The sequence below is a fragment of the Marmota flaviventris genome, chromosome X, assembly GCF_047511675.1.
Source record: "Marmota flaviventris isolate mMarFla1 chromosome X, mMarFla1.hap1, whole genome shotgun sequence".
Classification (NCBI taxonomy): Eukaryota; Metazoa; Chordata; class Mammalia; order Rodentia; family Sciuridae; genus Marmota; species Marmota flaviventris.
The window spans coordinates 6,059,559-6,076,815 of record NC_092518.1 but is presented as its reverse complement, the minus strand read 5'-3'; the positions used below and the strand labels follow the sequence as shown (position 1 = coordinate 6,076,815).

Below are 17,257 nucleotides of genomic sequence, written 5' to 3'. Positions count from 1 at the left end.
CATACTAAAACATTGTATCACTTCACAATATTGTACATCATGTATTATTTCATATAATTGCCCATTAAAAATATTCACGTAAAATTAAGTAAAAAAGATAATAGTTACTTTAAACAGCTCCACTTTTTATTGTAGGTAGTTATTCACAAAAATCACACTTCGGTTATAAGGAGGTTTCAAGATACTGTTTGCAGTTTGGAGTTTAAGTATATATTATCCTTTTGTAACTATATTCTAATTCTGGTGGGAATAGAAAGGAGCCAAACAACCTTGAAAAGTTTGGCACTACCTAATAAAGCCTAATACTGCATACACACTGACCCAGCAATGTAGCTTCTATGTATATACCCTAGAGCAATGACTCTCAGACTTTAGTGTGTACCAGAATCCCCTGGAGAGTATGTTCAAACACACATTGCTGGAGGCTACTCCAGATTCACTGAGTCTGGGTGAAACCATAGAGAATTTGCATCCCTAACAAGTTCCCAAGTGATAGTGATGCTGCAGGTTCTGAACTACACTTTCAGAATCACCCTCTCAGAAAGATCAGTATGTGTACAGAAGACATGAATAGAATTTTTAAAATCACTGCTCCTAATACCCCAAAGCTAGAAATAACACAAATTTCCATCAGTGGTTCAATGGAAGAATTTAACTGTAAATTCATATAAGAAAACGCTATGTAACAATCATAATGAATGACTTTTAGTTGCCTGAGGGAATTATAGGATGAATCTCCCAAAGTGGTGAGTGAAATAAATGAAATAAGAAAGAATACCCACAGTGTGATTCCATCCACATTATCCCCAAAGGAAAAAAAAAAAACTGTATTCTGTACCTATGCATGCCTAGATAGTAAGACTAAAAAAAATCAATTGATTATCTCAAAAATCAGACCAATAATCACATGGGGTGAGGAGGAGGGATGCAAAATGTGGTTCTTTGAGTATAAGCAACAGTCTAGATCTTTACTTATATGCTGAATATGCCAAAGTTGAACTTATAATTATTATTTAAACTTAAACTGTACATTGGTATTTATGTACATCTATTTACGATCCATTCCATAATTTAAAAAAATTTTTAAAGCCATTCTATCTTAAATGAAAATACCCCCATCCTAAATGTATTCTGACTATTTGACATTTTGTTTGAAAGTTAGGATCCGTCCACTAGTTATAAAAATAAATTTCTTAGTCTTTTTTTTTTAAAAAAAATATGTTTTAATTGTCGACGAATACAATATCTTTATTTATTTATCTTTATGTGGTGCTGAGGATCAAACCCAGGGCATGCTAGGCAAGCACTCTACCACTGAGCCACAACCCCAACGCTAAATTTCTTAGTCTTTAATGTATGACTTAATTAGTCTGTCTCAAAGACTCTTTCAATGAAGGAACTAGAGGATTTAAAAACTAAATTTTTTAATGTCAAGTACATTTGCTGATATGAATTAGCAATGAAGAAAACATAGCAAAATAAGAGAACTATCAATCCTATTTGGAGAACAGGTTAAAATCTTGTGCAGTTTTTATGTTTTATTGTCTCTATATAAGAAGTCACAATAGGCCTTAGTAATTAGATCAACTTTTAGATGTTGAGGATAGGAACGCATAAATGATGAAAGAGATTGATGACTCTTTGCCACATTACAACTGATTTACATAATTTTCCCTATGCAAATTTTATAACTGAAAAGGTTGAGAACACTTATGAACTATTTTCATTTTGTGGAAGGAGAATCATTTTTAAAATATTGAAAGGGAGGCAGAATTGAATGTGCCTGTTGACTATATTGTGATGTTCTTTTGCCTCCAAAAATTCAGAGGAGTCAGGAACATCTGCAACCCTGTGAGGATCCCAAGAATGCTCATTACTGTTTCAGAATGCTTACTCTGTCTTTCCTTGATACCAGAGTATTGTTTTTAAATTTTATTGGGCTGACCATCTTTCCTTATTACATTTTTAGTGTGCCCTGTAAATCAATTCTTAATCCCTCTTTTAAACATGAATTTCCGGGTGGCATCAGCTTCATGACTGTCATGCAATCACAATGTAGATTCCCGATTCACACCTCCCACAAGTTAAACTGACAGCTGCATAATTCCAAAACACATTCTGGCAATGATCGGGGCCAATATTTTATGATGACACCCCAGGAATTCTACTTCAGCTGCCCACTGATGCGAGGGCTATATTTATTAGTTAGCAATTTAAACAAACAAATTAAGAACATTTTTTGTGGTGCTGGGGATTGAACCCAGGGCCTTGTGCGTGTGAGGCAAGCACTCTACCAACTGAGCTATATCCCCAGTCCCACATATTAAGTACATTTAAGTACCAGATAATAAAATGATATATTCCTTACTTATTATAGTGAAAAAATAGAAACCCCAACATCCATCAATGGGGAAATTATTAATTAAATTATGATGCAACCATGTCATGGGCTACTATTCAACCCCCACAAAGGAAGGAGATATGAATTTGTGAAGCTGTATCAGGCTCCACATTAAGCACTACATGTGCATTGTTCCATGTAATTCTCACAATAACCCCATGACATTCTCATCTTATAGATAAGGATGGTGAGACTTTTCCAAAGTCACACCCATAGTAAATGGCATAGTGATAGTTAAACCTATATTTTTGTGGATCCGCAAATCCATTTCCTTATCCAATTATACTGTACTAAATCACAGATGTCAAAGCTGTATGTATTATTAATTCTCTTAAGGATGTTTGCTTGGGGCTGGGGATGTAGCTTGGGTGGTAGTGCGCTTGCCTGGCATGTGTGCGGCCTGGGTTCGATCCTCAGCACCACATACAAACAAAGATGTTGTGTCCGCCGAAAACTAAAAAATAAATATTAAAAAAATTCTGTCTCTCTCTCTCTGTCTGTCTCTTTAAAAAAAAAAAAAAGGATGTTTGCTTCATGATGGACATTGATTTGTATAATCCTGGAGAATCAAAGAGACTTATGTAATAATAAAAGCAAACATATCTACATGTCAAAGCTAAATTACATTGGAAGGAGGGAAGTTTTCTATACTTTCCATGACTGAAAGAAATTTTAAGAGTGTACATCAAGACTCTGGTTATACGTAGTGTCCAAATCAGGGATATTCATGCATTCTTAGAGATGTTCCTAAATGTCAAATTATGAGTGAAGTAAGAAAGAGGTCATACTTTTGCTCAAATGTAATTATTGATAATATAAAATCACTTGTATTCTTCATTTCATAACTTCCTGTTCTTTTAATATTTACAGATGGCCAAAAAAGAAAGAAATCTTTGAGAAAGAAACTGGATTCACTAGGAAAGGAGAAAAACAAAGACAGAGGTAAAAGATGAAATAAATAAAACAAATGTATCTTCCATTGAGCATAATGGTTGAATTTGGTGGGGATTTGAATTGCATAGATGTATGTGGTTTAATTTTATTATGTAAACTGGATTTCTATGATGGAATATCATTAAGGGACATTTGGTCTACTCTTCTCTGTTTGAATATCCCTGTACTGAATTGATGAATTCAGCTCATTTGAGCAGAGTGTGACTTCTGCCAAGTTTGTGGTTCCAATTATTCTGGCCAATCAGCTATGCATAAGAGGACCTGGATCAAGTAGCTATGGACAGCATCACTAACACTAACCAGCTGTCTAGCGAATCCAGAGAGTTAGGCAGGGCTAGCTGAATGAGAAAGAGTTTGGATTAGCCTACCATGACTACTGGAGAGAAACAGTTTCAGCCTCCTGGGTTACTGAAGATGTGCCGTTCGCAGCATTTTTATGTTAGACATAGCATGATCATTTTTTGTCCCCTATGTTTTGGGAATTGCTGCCTCTCATCACACTGTTTTGTGTCCCTTCTATGTCTATTTAGGGAACTGACACTTGAGTCCTTCTTTCAGGGTTTTTATGGTCATTTTTAACTAATATTCTTTGAGCCTGCCTAATGGAAACCTGGGCCTCATTAACACAGTCAATTTTTTGTGGCTCTCTCTTAGAGTCATATTAGATGATTTCTGAATGTTGTGGTCCTATTAATGTATAGTCATTTCATGGGAATCAGTAATTGCATGATGAATGAGAACAGACACAATTCTTACCTTGGAATTCTTTTATATAGTATTTGGATTTCTGCTTGAAAAGCAATGGATAGCAATGAATCCGAGGGCTTTAAAAATAAATGCATGAGCTGGGGTTGTGGCTTGGTGGTAGAGCACTTGCCTCCCACGTGTGAGGCACTGGGTTCAATTCTCAGCACCGCATATAAATAAATGAATAAAATATAGGTCCATCAACAACTAAATAACAGATATTTTAAAAATGCATTTATGATCAATATTAGACAAGACCTATTCCACACTATAGATACCAGAATCTACCTTGAACTGTGCCTTAAGGATCATAACATTTGGTTCATCATGTTTAGAGATAAAGAATTGTAAAGAATGGAAAAATCATTGTTTTGCTTCCCTTAGAGCAGGGTTTTTCACCCTTGGTAGGATTTGATGCTTTAGATGGGAAAAACCTGTGTGGCAGGGGTTGTCCTGTGCACCATAGGATATTTAGTAGTATCCTTGGCCTCTACTCACTAGATACCAGTAGCATTGCCCCCAACTAAAATATCTTCAGAGATTTCAAATGTTTATCTCAGATGGGAAAAAAAGGTGAAAGTTTCAGCAATCCTTCCTTACCCCTGACTACACAGTATGATGATTCGTGGAATGTTTAAAAAATCTTTCATAATAGTGCATTGTAGTTATACAGAATAGTGATGTTTATTTTGGCATAATCATGCAAATGTGGGATATAATTTGCTCCAATTTAGTCCCCAGTACTTCCCCTTTCCCTTCCCTCTTCCCTCTCCTTGTTCCCTTTCCTCTACTCACTGGTCTTCCTTCTATTTATTTATAGTTTTTTAAATTAGTGCTTTATAGATATACATAAAGGTGGAACTTTTTAAAATCCTAATGATCAAGGTCTAGCTTAGAAGATAGCATTTGGCCTAGAATGCATGAAGGCCAGGGTTCAATCTCCAGTACTGCAAACAAGCAAAGAAAAATAGCAAAAAACTAAAGCCCAGATCCCCATGCAGGGAGTCTGAGTCCCTCAGTCTGCAAGGGTACCTAGAGCATGGGTGCTTTTTTTGCATAAAAAGGAAAAGAAGTTTTATTGCTTTGCTAGCAAATGAGAAACACAGGGGACTGCTGTCCCAGAGGCTGTGATTCTCCCCATCAGCAGGAATGGAGCTCTTTTTAAAGAGGTGATTCAAAGGCTACATTCCATGTGTTCTTTGTTGGATTTGTAATTCGCTTATTAATTTGGGAGATAGATATTTCTGAGATCTGGCACCATCCCCAAAGTCTGGATTACTTCATTCCTATGGTGGGTGTGTACTCATGGACAGATAAATCTGCCTAAAATTGGGAAGAAAGGTAATCCTGTTTCCCCTGAGATTTGGAGGGGGGGGGGGGGCGGAGAGTTTAGGGAGGAGCAGTAAGAGAGGAAGAGAAAGAAACACATCCATTTTAAAAATAAGCTGCTGTGGCAGAGCAGCAAGGGTTATATTCAAAGCATAAAGTAGACCACTGTTAACATTTTCCCACTGTCAATTCCTACATTCCATTTCTATGGGAAAATAGGCGACAACATCTCCAAGCTGCTTCCTGCTGAAAGAAGGTGAAGTTAGAGGAAGTAAACCAAAGTCATTTTCTCTATCAGGTGGGGCATGAACAGTTAAAGGCATTTAGCATCAGAGCAGTCCAGAGGTCCACAGTGGCAGATGGCAGGTGACTGGACATAGCATACATAGGGCAGGTATCATCCTAAGACAACAATAAACAGACAGCAAAGCATTACTTTTTTTGTAAACAATTACACCAAAGCAATTAGTATTTCAGCCAGTCTCTGAAAACTGTGAAGACAGTAACTCATAATCATATCAATGAAAAACAGATCAAGTTTATCAATGTAGGAGATCAGGAAGATTTGTAGATCTATGAGATCAGGCTCAAATTAATTCAGGACAAACTTGTGACTCCAGAGTCCTTTGTGATCATTATTATTAAGCACTCCTACACAAGAACCCTCCTTTATAGGCTCCAGCTTTACTTAGTTTTGATAGAACTGACAAAAGTGTACATCTTAAGTAACACTAAACACACACACACACACACACACACACACACACACATCATTTTTCCTTTTTAGAGCTGTGCTTAGGCTTATTCTCCTGCCAGGTTTTAAGACCAAACCCTACATATAGTATGTTTTTTCCCATGCATACATTTGTACAATAAAGTTTAATTTAGAAATTAGGCACAGTAAGAGATTAACAACAATACCTAATAATAAATAGATTGATTATTACAATGTACTATAATAAAAGCTATTTCAGACTTATAAATTGCTTATTTCTGGAATGTTCCATTTAGTATTTTTTGACCACAGTTAACTACAGGTAACCAAAACCATGGAAAGTGAAACTGTGGATAAGGGATTACTTCTGTATTAGTAATGTATTAACTCTTAATGTTCATTTGTTCTAGGATAGAGATATACATCCTGGGACTTAAATACAACATAGATTTTAGGTGATTCTTTGAAAAGTACATATTCAAGCTAGTCTAAGCATAATGAGCATTTTAGCAGGAGAAGATAGATGTTTGCATTCTGTGTGTGTGTATGTGTGTGTGTGTGTGTGTGTGTGTGTACATGTGCTGCCTTATTACTATATACAAAATAGCAGGAAGTAAAAACATGAATGATCCAGGAAGGAAAGGCCAAGGAAGTAATTGACCGATACACACTGGTCTATTATACATTTTCCAGACCAAATCATATTTATGTAGGCTCAGTGAAAGCTTAGCCATGTTCTATACTGCCCTGCAGAGTTCGCTGAGGGAAAAAATGGCAGCTCCTGATGGTTTCAAAGACATATCACTCATCCAACTAAAGGGAAGGTATCAGGCTCCATGACCGAAGTGTTGATTTTTTATAAAGTATTTTTTTCATTCATTCACATTTTTATTGGTGCATAAAGTAGTTTTGATGTTTAAACCCAATGTATCTTAGACTTAAGTGAAGAGTAATTAAATAGCATTTCCTATACATAAAGATCTGTTCATGTCAACATTGGAAGCCATTATGAGGATAGCCTGGGAACCAGAGTGTGAGGGCACCAATGTGCTAGTCTGGCACAGTGGTGATCAGTACACTTTATTTCCTTCCCACAGAATATTAGCATTTGGGTTCATAACAGCTGTGCATGTGAAAAATGATCATTTGGGTCCAAGAGTAAAAGAAGGAAAACAGGAAACTCTAAATGACCTCTTGGGTTAGGCCATCTAAAAATAAAGAGGAGCAGCTTTTCAGAGTCAAATTGCTGTCCCAATAATGAGTGATTCACAAGTGTTTAATATGCTACTACATTAATTGATTCTATCAGAACATATCATGTTCTGCATGTTATTTAATTGCCTTGATAAAATACATAGCAGATCATGTGACACTCCCATTTCCCTCCTGCCACGCAAGCAGTGCTTGTATTTACCTTTTGATCTCTGTGATGGAAATTAATTCAAGATTAACACTGATTCAGAAAACATTTCATATAGATTAGTCCCACACACTTAATTTCTCTTAGTTTAATTACTTGGCAACTGAAAGCATTTGTAAAACTTTCAGAACTTAAGAAAATTTCTTTCTTATGTCAAAAAAGAAATCAGTTTGGGGGGATAGTTTAAAAATAGCTACTTCGTTCCAGTTACTGTGCCTCTTAACCAGAGCACATAGGTTTAGGTTTTACTGTGGCATAACTCTGGGGGATACATCCCCTCCCCTCAGGTCATTGACACATTATGCCATGTATTATTAATCAACAAAAAATATGACAGTACTCCAGTTCTGGCACCTTTCTTTATGCTGAAATCCTATTATTCTGAAATCCTATAATGCTGCTTTAGTGTTACTCACTGTCCAAGTATATCATTATGTATGAGCTGTGAAGTAACACTATATAAAGAATAGTTGATACAATCCTTAGTTTTGCTTCATATTAAATAGCAATATAAAAATCAAGTATCAGTTATCACCATGTAGAAATTCTCAAAGAAAATATGTTGAATGTCATTATGGAGTGCTATTACTTGATGAAAACAGCCGGGAAACAGCCTCCTCATTGAACACTTGCCATGGGCTAGAACATGATATCCATTGCCTTGACCCAGCACAGATAATCTTGGGTAATTTCCTTGTAGTCTTAAAATCCAATTATCAATTTTTTAGCTTTTGTCAACATGAAGAGTCCCAAAGTTCTTCCCCATCCAACAGAAGAGCTTTGAAACCATACATAGGCATGTGTAACCAATGCTTTATTTACATATAAACAAGGCTTTTGCTCAGTAGACTGGTAATGAGTCCTCTCTTTGACAATAGTCATATTTTTAAGAATAAATAATATTCAGGAATCCTTCCTAAAATTTTAGAGAGACTGCATAGACACTGCACTACATATTAGAGCAGAGAGAGTTCTCCTTTGTGAAGCTTGTGAGAGTCCTCAGGGAAAGCAATAAGAAACTAAGGAGACAACATCCACACTCTACCACTGAAGAAATAAACTCAACCAGAAAATAAAGCCTTCAAGAGAGAAATAAAAATCTGTTGTGGGTGGTTACATCTCTTGAATAAAAGAGGAAGAATAAGTGAGGGAGAATGACTTCATGTATTTTATCTGTTTAATTGGTATTAAATTATTCCAATTAGTAGAATGACAGACTTTCAGATACTAAAAAATGACAGATTCCAAAGGAAACTACAGTTTTTCCTTCTTCCATAGATATTAAAAATATTTAAATGAGTCTGGTTAGGTTTCCTTATATGGAAAAAATGGCTAGCAGAAGATTCAGTAGTCCCTTTCCCTACTATGTGTCTGCCTAACATGAGCAGACATGTGGCACCTCATACATTTCAATGTGCTTTTTGAAGTAAGAATATTTGCTTATTTCCACAGACAAGATAGCACTAATTTGTATAATAAATCCTCAGGGTATGCAGCTGGTGTCTGATATTGTCCCTTTTGCTTTCTAATTTTGCTAATAGTAGAACTGACCTTTTGTCAGTAGAGAATATTAGATCTTTCTACACTGTCCAAATTGATCACTCAGTGGACAGATGCCTAACTTTTTTATTATCTCATGTCACCTAGTATGTTGATACCAAATGGCAAGCACCTCTAAAAATCCCCAAATGAAGTTAAAGTTTTTACTTCAAAACAAACTGCATGTTTTGATAGAACCAGAGATACAAGCCTTTAAAGTAGCATTTCTTGTTTTAATGCCTACTTGGCCATTAGCCTAGTTTAAAATTTTGCCATGAATCAAAGAGTAAACCTTTTAAAGCCTATTTCCACCTGATTTAATGTTAGTGAACTACCTTGGAATTATTTTCCCTTGAACAAAGAACCTTAGAATTATTTTCCCTTGATCATTCTGGTTTCATTCATAGGGCTTATAGAAACAAGGGAGAAACTAGACTCCAATTTGCTGCTGCTAGGAGACTAATTTTGAGCCTAACAGGAATAATGCCCTTGATTGAATTATTAATGCATTTTTAGCATGAATCTAAAATATTGCCAGCAAAATGTCTGGCCCTAAGAATCCAATATATATGTATACAAATAGATTCACTACATAGATGCAGAATGCAAATAACTATATGTACATTTCCAAATAGTATCATACATTTCTGCATTGTGCCCCTTCCTTACTAGAGGATTTAAAAAATTATATCCTAGGCCTCCCCATCAGATACATTGTGGTGGAGTCCATATCTACATGTGGCCAGCAGAATGGCTTGAGTAAAGATCATGAGGGTGACAGGCACAACCCAGCTGGCTGGAGGTGGGATACAGGAATGAGGAACACAATGTAAAATGAGCAAATTTGTTCCTAAGTTCCTCCTCTGCCTCTCCGGTTTTCATTTAGCATGCTGCTTTTTATTTTGGGAACCTAAAAGTGTACCTACTTAACTGAATTTCAGCCTTTGCCCCATGTATATATTATAACACATGATAGTCACTTTATTATAATTATTTAAATATCTGACTCTGCACTCCCCAACCCCACTCTAAACTCTGAACCCCTAAACCAGCAAGGACGGGGTGTTTTATAAGCTTTATACCCATCCCCAATGTGTGGCTTAACATGGCACATAATAGGTATTCAATAAATACTTATTAATGAATGGAAAAGTACATTCACCACATGTCTTTTAGCCTTCAGAGACTTCTGAAACATACAAATCAAAGACTGAGTTTGAAAACTGTGTATTCATGAGCATAAAGTACTATTGATCTCTATTAAAAATGTCACACTTCTCTTTAATGTTATTTCCTTTAAAACAGATTCAAGGCACACAGGAAAAAAAACTGGATAACTATATTTCCAAAATGCATATTTATACCAACTAGTTTTCTTGATTGAAATTATAACTTTGGCCATTCTGATAAACACAAAGTCATCTCTGTCTATTGATTGATTGGTTCTTCAGAAAACTATCATTTGAACATGTTTGCCCTTTGGTCTGACATGTAAATAAGTGTCTTCACTGGTCTATGAACTCTCTGAATATGAATGTCCGGGTTTTGGTTCCAGAATTCATCCCACAAGCTTTTGGAATGCCCTTATCCCAAGTCATTGCCAATGACCGGGCCTACAAACTCAAGCAGGATTCTCAGAGGGATGAGCAGAAGGATGCATCTGATTTTGTGGCTTCCCTCCTCCCATTTGGAAATAAAAGACAAAACAAAGAACTCTCAAGCAGTAACTCATCTCTCAGCTCAACCTCAGAAACACCAAATGAGTCAACATCCCCAAACACCCCAGAACCAGCTCCTCGGGCCAGGAGGAGGGTGAGTTGGCCAGAATGTTTTGCAACACTAATGTTAGGAACACTGAAGATGTATAAGGTTATTCTTCGAGTCTTTCTTCATGTGAAGACTGAATATGTAGCTTGGATCCATTCCTTCAGAGAGCATTTGTACTGCACATAGAGCAGCTGGCACATCCTTAAATCTCTCTCTATCTCCTCTCAAAGCTGTTGAGTGTCACCCCTTTGTTACCACTGTACTCCATGACAACCTAAACATTCTACACTATTGCCACTGATCCTGGTCTGTCTTTATAGTCTGTTGTCTTGCACTATATGTGAAGCTTGAGGACAGGACCCAGTGTTTTTGTTAATTTCTTCACTACCTATCTGAGAATGTGCCTGACCAAAAGAGTTGACTATGGGTCTTCATAAACAAAGTTAGTTTTTTCTTTCAATCGAGCATTTTCCCCTTAAATAGAACCATAGGATCCTACATGTGGCCTCTTTCAAATCAATACTATAATAATATGGTACCAGTCATCAAATGAGTACTATGTTCTAGACACTGTGCTATTTTGGCATTTTAAATTTCAAACCTGGAAAGCTGAGTTGTTCAAGCAGACAGATGCTTATCTGACAATTGGCTGAGTCAGATAAGCATCTCTAAGACTTCCTTGGTCACTGAGAGATCTCTCCATTTCCTCTGCCTGGAGGCCCTAAATCTTTGCCACCTCCATCCATTAAAGACTGCCCTAATAAAAATTGCAGACATGACCCAAACTTAAAATCCATAAATATCAATCAGCTACCAACATGGAGGATTTCTCCAAGATAAAGCAAGACCTGTGCCCTGTGTTGACTGCAGTACCGACTATGCTTAAAAATGAAGAAATGACAAAATTATGGAATAGTTGAATTTGCACAATGAATTTGTTCATCTAAGCCTGTCACTTGGTATAAACTCAAATGACAGTTAATAGTAAAACTGTAAATTTTAGCTTTCTGAAAATCTAGAGCCTAGACAGTGGGCTTTCCGAATGCCCTCTCCTTTGTCCAGCCTCTACTAGGACACCAGCAGCCAACTTCTTCCTGTATGCTTCATCACAGATGGGTGGCTGCAGTACACATGGTTATCATTCCAAGCATGCCAACCCACTTTCCATCTGCCAGCACCTCAACTCTTTGCTGAGGGCTTGCTCTGATGACCAGGGGCTCCCAAAACAAGCAGATAGCAAGTTTTAAGTACTAAGGAGATAAGTTCTCTTCTCTGCCCCAACAAGAGGCTGTCCTTAATGATTCCTGAGACTTAGTGTATAAACATACTGATTCCTTCATTCCTTAGGGCACTATCTACACAATCTCCTGGGGTTCTCCAGGGAGATGGACCTGCAGTTGCCCATAATGTTAACAGGCTTGATGATTCTCCCTTGCTGGGCTGCCTTCCCTTCCCTTTCTCATTCCCTCTGTAGGTCTTTCCTGGGAAACCTCCTAATAAAGTACATTATGTGCTTCTGGAGGAAACTAAAATAAGACTATTTTATAGAACCTTCCTATTTTAAAAATCTGCTTCCCAGGACCACATTTAAGGGAATTTTTATTCACAAGACTTCTTTGACTTTACCTCATTCATTGAGTATGTGATTTTTTTCTTGTTTCATAAAATGAAGTGGTTGGGTCAAAATATTTTAATTATATGTTTCCCATCTCTTGTCTTCCATTTGGAAAATTTTGTCTATTGTTGAAACTTTAACTGTCAATATCTTACCCTATGTTGTGGAGATTTTCTAACTTATTCAAAAAGTACTGTTTTCCTTTTGAGATACATATAGCAAAATTGATTAAATCAAGTGGTATTAATTTAGGAGTAATAAATAATAATGGGCAAAAATATTGATTGCATAGAATCTGGAGGCAGCTATTTTTCTTCTCTGTCCTCTTGTTCAAGTCTGTATGTTATCTATAGGGTGCCATGTCAGTGGACTCTATCACCGATCTGGATGACAACCAATCTCGACTACTAGAAGCATTACAACTCTCCTTGCCCGCTGAGGCTCAAAATAAAAAAGAGAAAGCCAGAGATAAGAAACTCAGTCTGAATCCTATTTACAGACAGGTTCCAAGACTGGTGGACAGCTGTTGTCAGCATCTGGAAAAACATGGTAAGTAGACTTGTCTGTCAGCACCATTCCTTTAAGCATCTAATTTTGACTCTGTGTTCCCTTGATTGGGAGTTTCCTTGACTGGGCTCTTCACCAGACTTACTTTTTTGAAGAAAGTGAACAGATGTGAATGTTTGTTTAAGGGATTGTGCGCTCAGCAAGCTTTGTCGGGGGTAATTTGATGGTATTTGGACAGCTCAGCCCTCAAGAGCTCTCAGAAGTGACTCTGGGCAAGAAATTTAGGAAAGGGCCACTTCTATTAGGCTGGGCACACCTTCTGTCTGCAAGCCCACCTTCAAACAGAGCAGAGTCAGTTTTTTTATATATATATATATTGAAGCTACTCATAAAGTTTCCTCTAAAAATACTAGTTCAGCTTATTTTTTTTAAACATATTTTAAAAATCATTGCTTAGGTTACTAGAAAATATACTATTTTTGACTATGGGTTTACATATGGCTGTTTGCCATTTTATAGATAATGTCCACTTAAAATTTCTCCACAGTAATCCTTTGCAACTAAATTACAGTTAATATTTTGGCATTGAAATGATGGTGAGTTCTTTAAAATTTTTGCTGCAATCTAGATTTTTGGCTCATCAAACTGCCATTTTCTTAATGTAAATTTGTTTGCTATAGTGTGAACATGTATTTATGAACATGGAAAAAGTTTCTTAATTATTTCTTTACTCTAAAAATAATATGCTTATTACAATAAAAAATGAAAACTAAAAAAAAAATTCTAAGGCTATCATGCAGACATGGTTACTGTTGACATTCTCATCTATTTGTTAGTAATAAAAATGGAATAGTTAACAAGGAATAGTTAGAAGAGTTAACATATAGCTTACTGCCTAAAGGAAAGAATCTTTTGGCCTTCCAAGGCTCTGATTATATTCCAGGTTTCTATGATATCTCAACCAAATTGCTCTAGAAAATTAAGAGACACATTCAAATTCAAATAGATTAACACTGGTCATTTTAAACCAATGTGGGGGGAAGCAAACTTCAGAATACTTTCTTACATAATATTTTATTTGCCTGTTTTTGAACTGGGTAGCAGAGGACATGAATCATATTAGTCTTATAAACATTTGTTGAGGATTTTTCACCCTCTCCAAAATTGGTCTTTGACCATTATATTGGCCCCATCTATATTCATGTACCCAACACTTCCTCACTTATATTTCATTTGAATGCTTTCTATACTTAGGTCAAAATTCCTTATACATCCTCAATTTCCCAGATGTACACATTTCCATAAAAAAGACAAAAATATAGCATAGTCAAATTGTATTTCTGGGATTTAGGCTGATTTTCAGATGGGACCTAGTACTTATTGTGCCTGCCCTGGTTTCTTGACACCCCTAAGCTTGAGATTCAGGTGCTTTGGGGTCTAGTTTCCATTTCAGTTTCTAATGAAAAGGGGAGAAAGATGATCACATCAATTTCTGGGACAGTAACATTTCTTTATCAGATCTATTCCTTTTCATTGTCTCCCTGTTTTTATCAGTGACTATCTTAAGTCATAGTTACTGAATGCCTAGACTGTATCTTCTCTTTGAGGAAAATCACTGTAAGGCTATGTCAGAAAAAGGCATTGACTGTCTAAAGATTATCTTAGTTCTACCTCAAAAAGTTAAATTAAAAAAAATCTCAGATTATACTTCATTGAGGTACATAGGAATTATGGCAATCAATCTCTAGTTGCTAAATTATCATTATTATTATTATTATTATTAATTTATTTTGGTACCAGGGATTGAACTCAGGGGCAGTTAATCACTGAGCCACATCCCAGCCTGTTTTATTTTGAGACAGGGTCTCGCTAAATTGTTCAGGCTAGCCTTGAACTTGAGATCCTCCTACTTCAGCTTCCTGAGGCACTGGGATTACAGAAATGTGCCACCATGCCTGGCTAATGAATTATTTTTTAAACCAGTTTTAAATTGTGAAATAGTAGAGTAATTGCAGAGATAATGTAATTTAAATGAATGTTTCAAAACAGATGGGAGAAATTCAGAAAAATGAATAGTCGGGCTGGGGATGTGGCTCAAGCGGTAGCGCGCTCGCCTGGCACGCGTCCGGCCCAGGTTTGATCCTCAGCACCACATACAAACAAAGATGTTGTGTCCATCGAAAACTAAAAAAAAATAAATATTAAAAAATTCTCTCTCTCTCTCTCTCTCTCTCTCTCAAAAAAAAAATGAATAGTCCTACCTCTATAGAAAATCTCTATGTGATATCTGACATCTGTAGAAATTTCAACTATTCAGAAATCATCTGAGAATAAGAAATTAAGTGTAGCCGAAATTAAAATTACTAAAACTTCCTATTATATTAACTTTTTTTAGTTTGCACATATGACAACTCATTTACTTCATTCAGGGTCTATTTCTCCATATATGACCCTGAATGAAGTAAATGAGTATTAAGTATTCTACATGCATTATTTAATTAAATCATTGCATGAATTTTGAAGGGGATACTTGGTATGCTCATTTTGAGATGAAAAATATAATTCTTTATTTTATTCTAAATAGCTTAATTATTCTGTTCTCAAACTCCCAGAGACAAAGAAGCAATAAATTACATTGGAAGTTGGCTTCAATTATCAGGTGCACAGCTGGGTGTGATGGCACATGCCTGTAATCCCAGCAGCTCAGAAGGCTGAGACAGGAGGATCTCAAGTTCAAAGTCAGCCTCAGCAATGGCGAGGTGCTAAGCAACTGTCTCTAAATAAAACACAAAATAGGATAGTGCTGGGGATTTGGCTCAGTGGTTGAATGTCCCTGAGTTCAATCCCCAGTACCAAAAAAATGTTATCAGGTGCACTAATTGATGGCAGTGACAAGGAGATGGAAGTCCTTTGAGAAATAGATGCAAAGCAACATCTCATCCTCAAGCAAAGCATCAAATTGTACTTATGCAAATCAGCAATAACCAGCTTTTCAGTGCAGTTCTTTTAAATTATTATGGAAATCCAGGATAATACTTTAAGATACAAAACTGATAAATGGGATATTTATGGATATTATCTTTTCTGATTTTAAAAACATCTGGAAAGCCAACTAAAAAACTATTAACACTTAATATGGCAAGTTCATAAAATTAATATATAAAATATTTATTTCAATTTAAAAGCAATAATCAATTATGTTCTACAATAATAAAATTATTCATATTAATATAAAAACATATACCCAGAATTTCTGTAATGATATGTAAAAAAAACTTCCATGAAGAAAACTGCAAAACTCTACCAAGATATATAAAACATGACTTATACAGATTGAGGTACATTTTGTTTCTGTGTGAAAAGAAATGATGTTATGATGATTTTAATTCTTTCCAAGTTAATTATATATTACACTAGTCAGATTATTTTAGTGGCAGGAGAAAGGAAGCCCAGTAAAACTATATTAAACAAAATGCTCTCCTCCTGAAAAAACTAACAGTCCCTATTAATAACTTGGGAGTCAGATCTAGGTTCAGCTGAATCCAGGATTTGAATAATGCCATGAGTGGTCTGTTTTATGGCTTTGGTCTCAGATCATCTGTCTTCACATGGCTTTGAATGGCCATTAGCAGTTTCAGTCTGACATCATTCTCATAACTGATTATCCCCAAATGAAGAGAGAATGTGCCACCAATGAAACAATAAGTATAGATGATGCCTATCAGTGACAATGATTAATGACTCACAAAGGAACATGGAGAGCCTTTTGGACATTCTATGCCCCCTGAAGGAAGAACACAATGCCTCTTGTAAAGTATTCTTACCCCAAAATTACACCTTAACTATCTCTTTATAGGAGTTAAAGGGGATAGAGAAACCACATAGTGTCCAAATACAGATGATTAGAGGATATAAATACAGATGATTGGAAGATATAAAGTGGGAAATCAATGCTGTTTGTCAAACCCCTTATTATGTAGCGGGGGGAGCCAGAAGGAGGGGGGAACATGTGAATTAAGAGACTAAAGACACATTGACCATGTCATGCTTTGTGAACCTTATATGGATGTTAACTGGAAATTTAATACTATTAAAGAATTATTGTTGAAATTTCTACTATGTAGTAGTGATATTACATTTTTAAAAAAAAACAGACATTTTTAGAGCTAATTTATAGAATACTACTTATGTTGTAGGTAGGGTAATTTTTTTAATGCATTGACCTTATAATTCCACATCTAGGACATGATCCTAAGACAATCA

The 17,257-nt window shown here is 36.0% G+C and overlaps 1 protein-coding gene across 2 annotated transcripts in view; it reads left to right on the top strand.

Moving 5' to 3' along the window:
* The window catches only part of Arhgap6 (Rho GTPase activating protein 6), a 457,476-nt gene that overhangs the window by 398,850 nt on the left and 41,369 nt on the right, over window positions 1–17,257 (top strand). For both annotated transcript variants that reach the window (XM_027946510.2, XM_071606523.1), the window contains exons 3-5: window positions 3,272–3,343; window positions 10,661–10,917; window positions 12,841–13,036. In XM_027946510.2, the coding sequence (XP_027802311.2) occupies window positions 3,272–3,343; window positions 10,661–10,917; window positions 12,841–13,036 (525 nt within the window). The remainder of the gene's footprint in view (window positions 1–3,271; window positions 3,344–10,660; window positions 10,918–12,840; window positions 13,037–17,257) is intronic.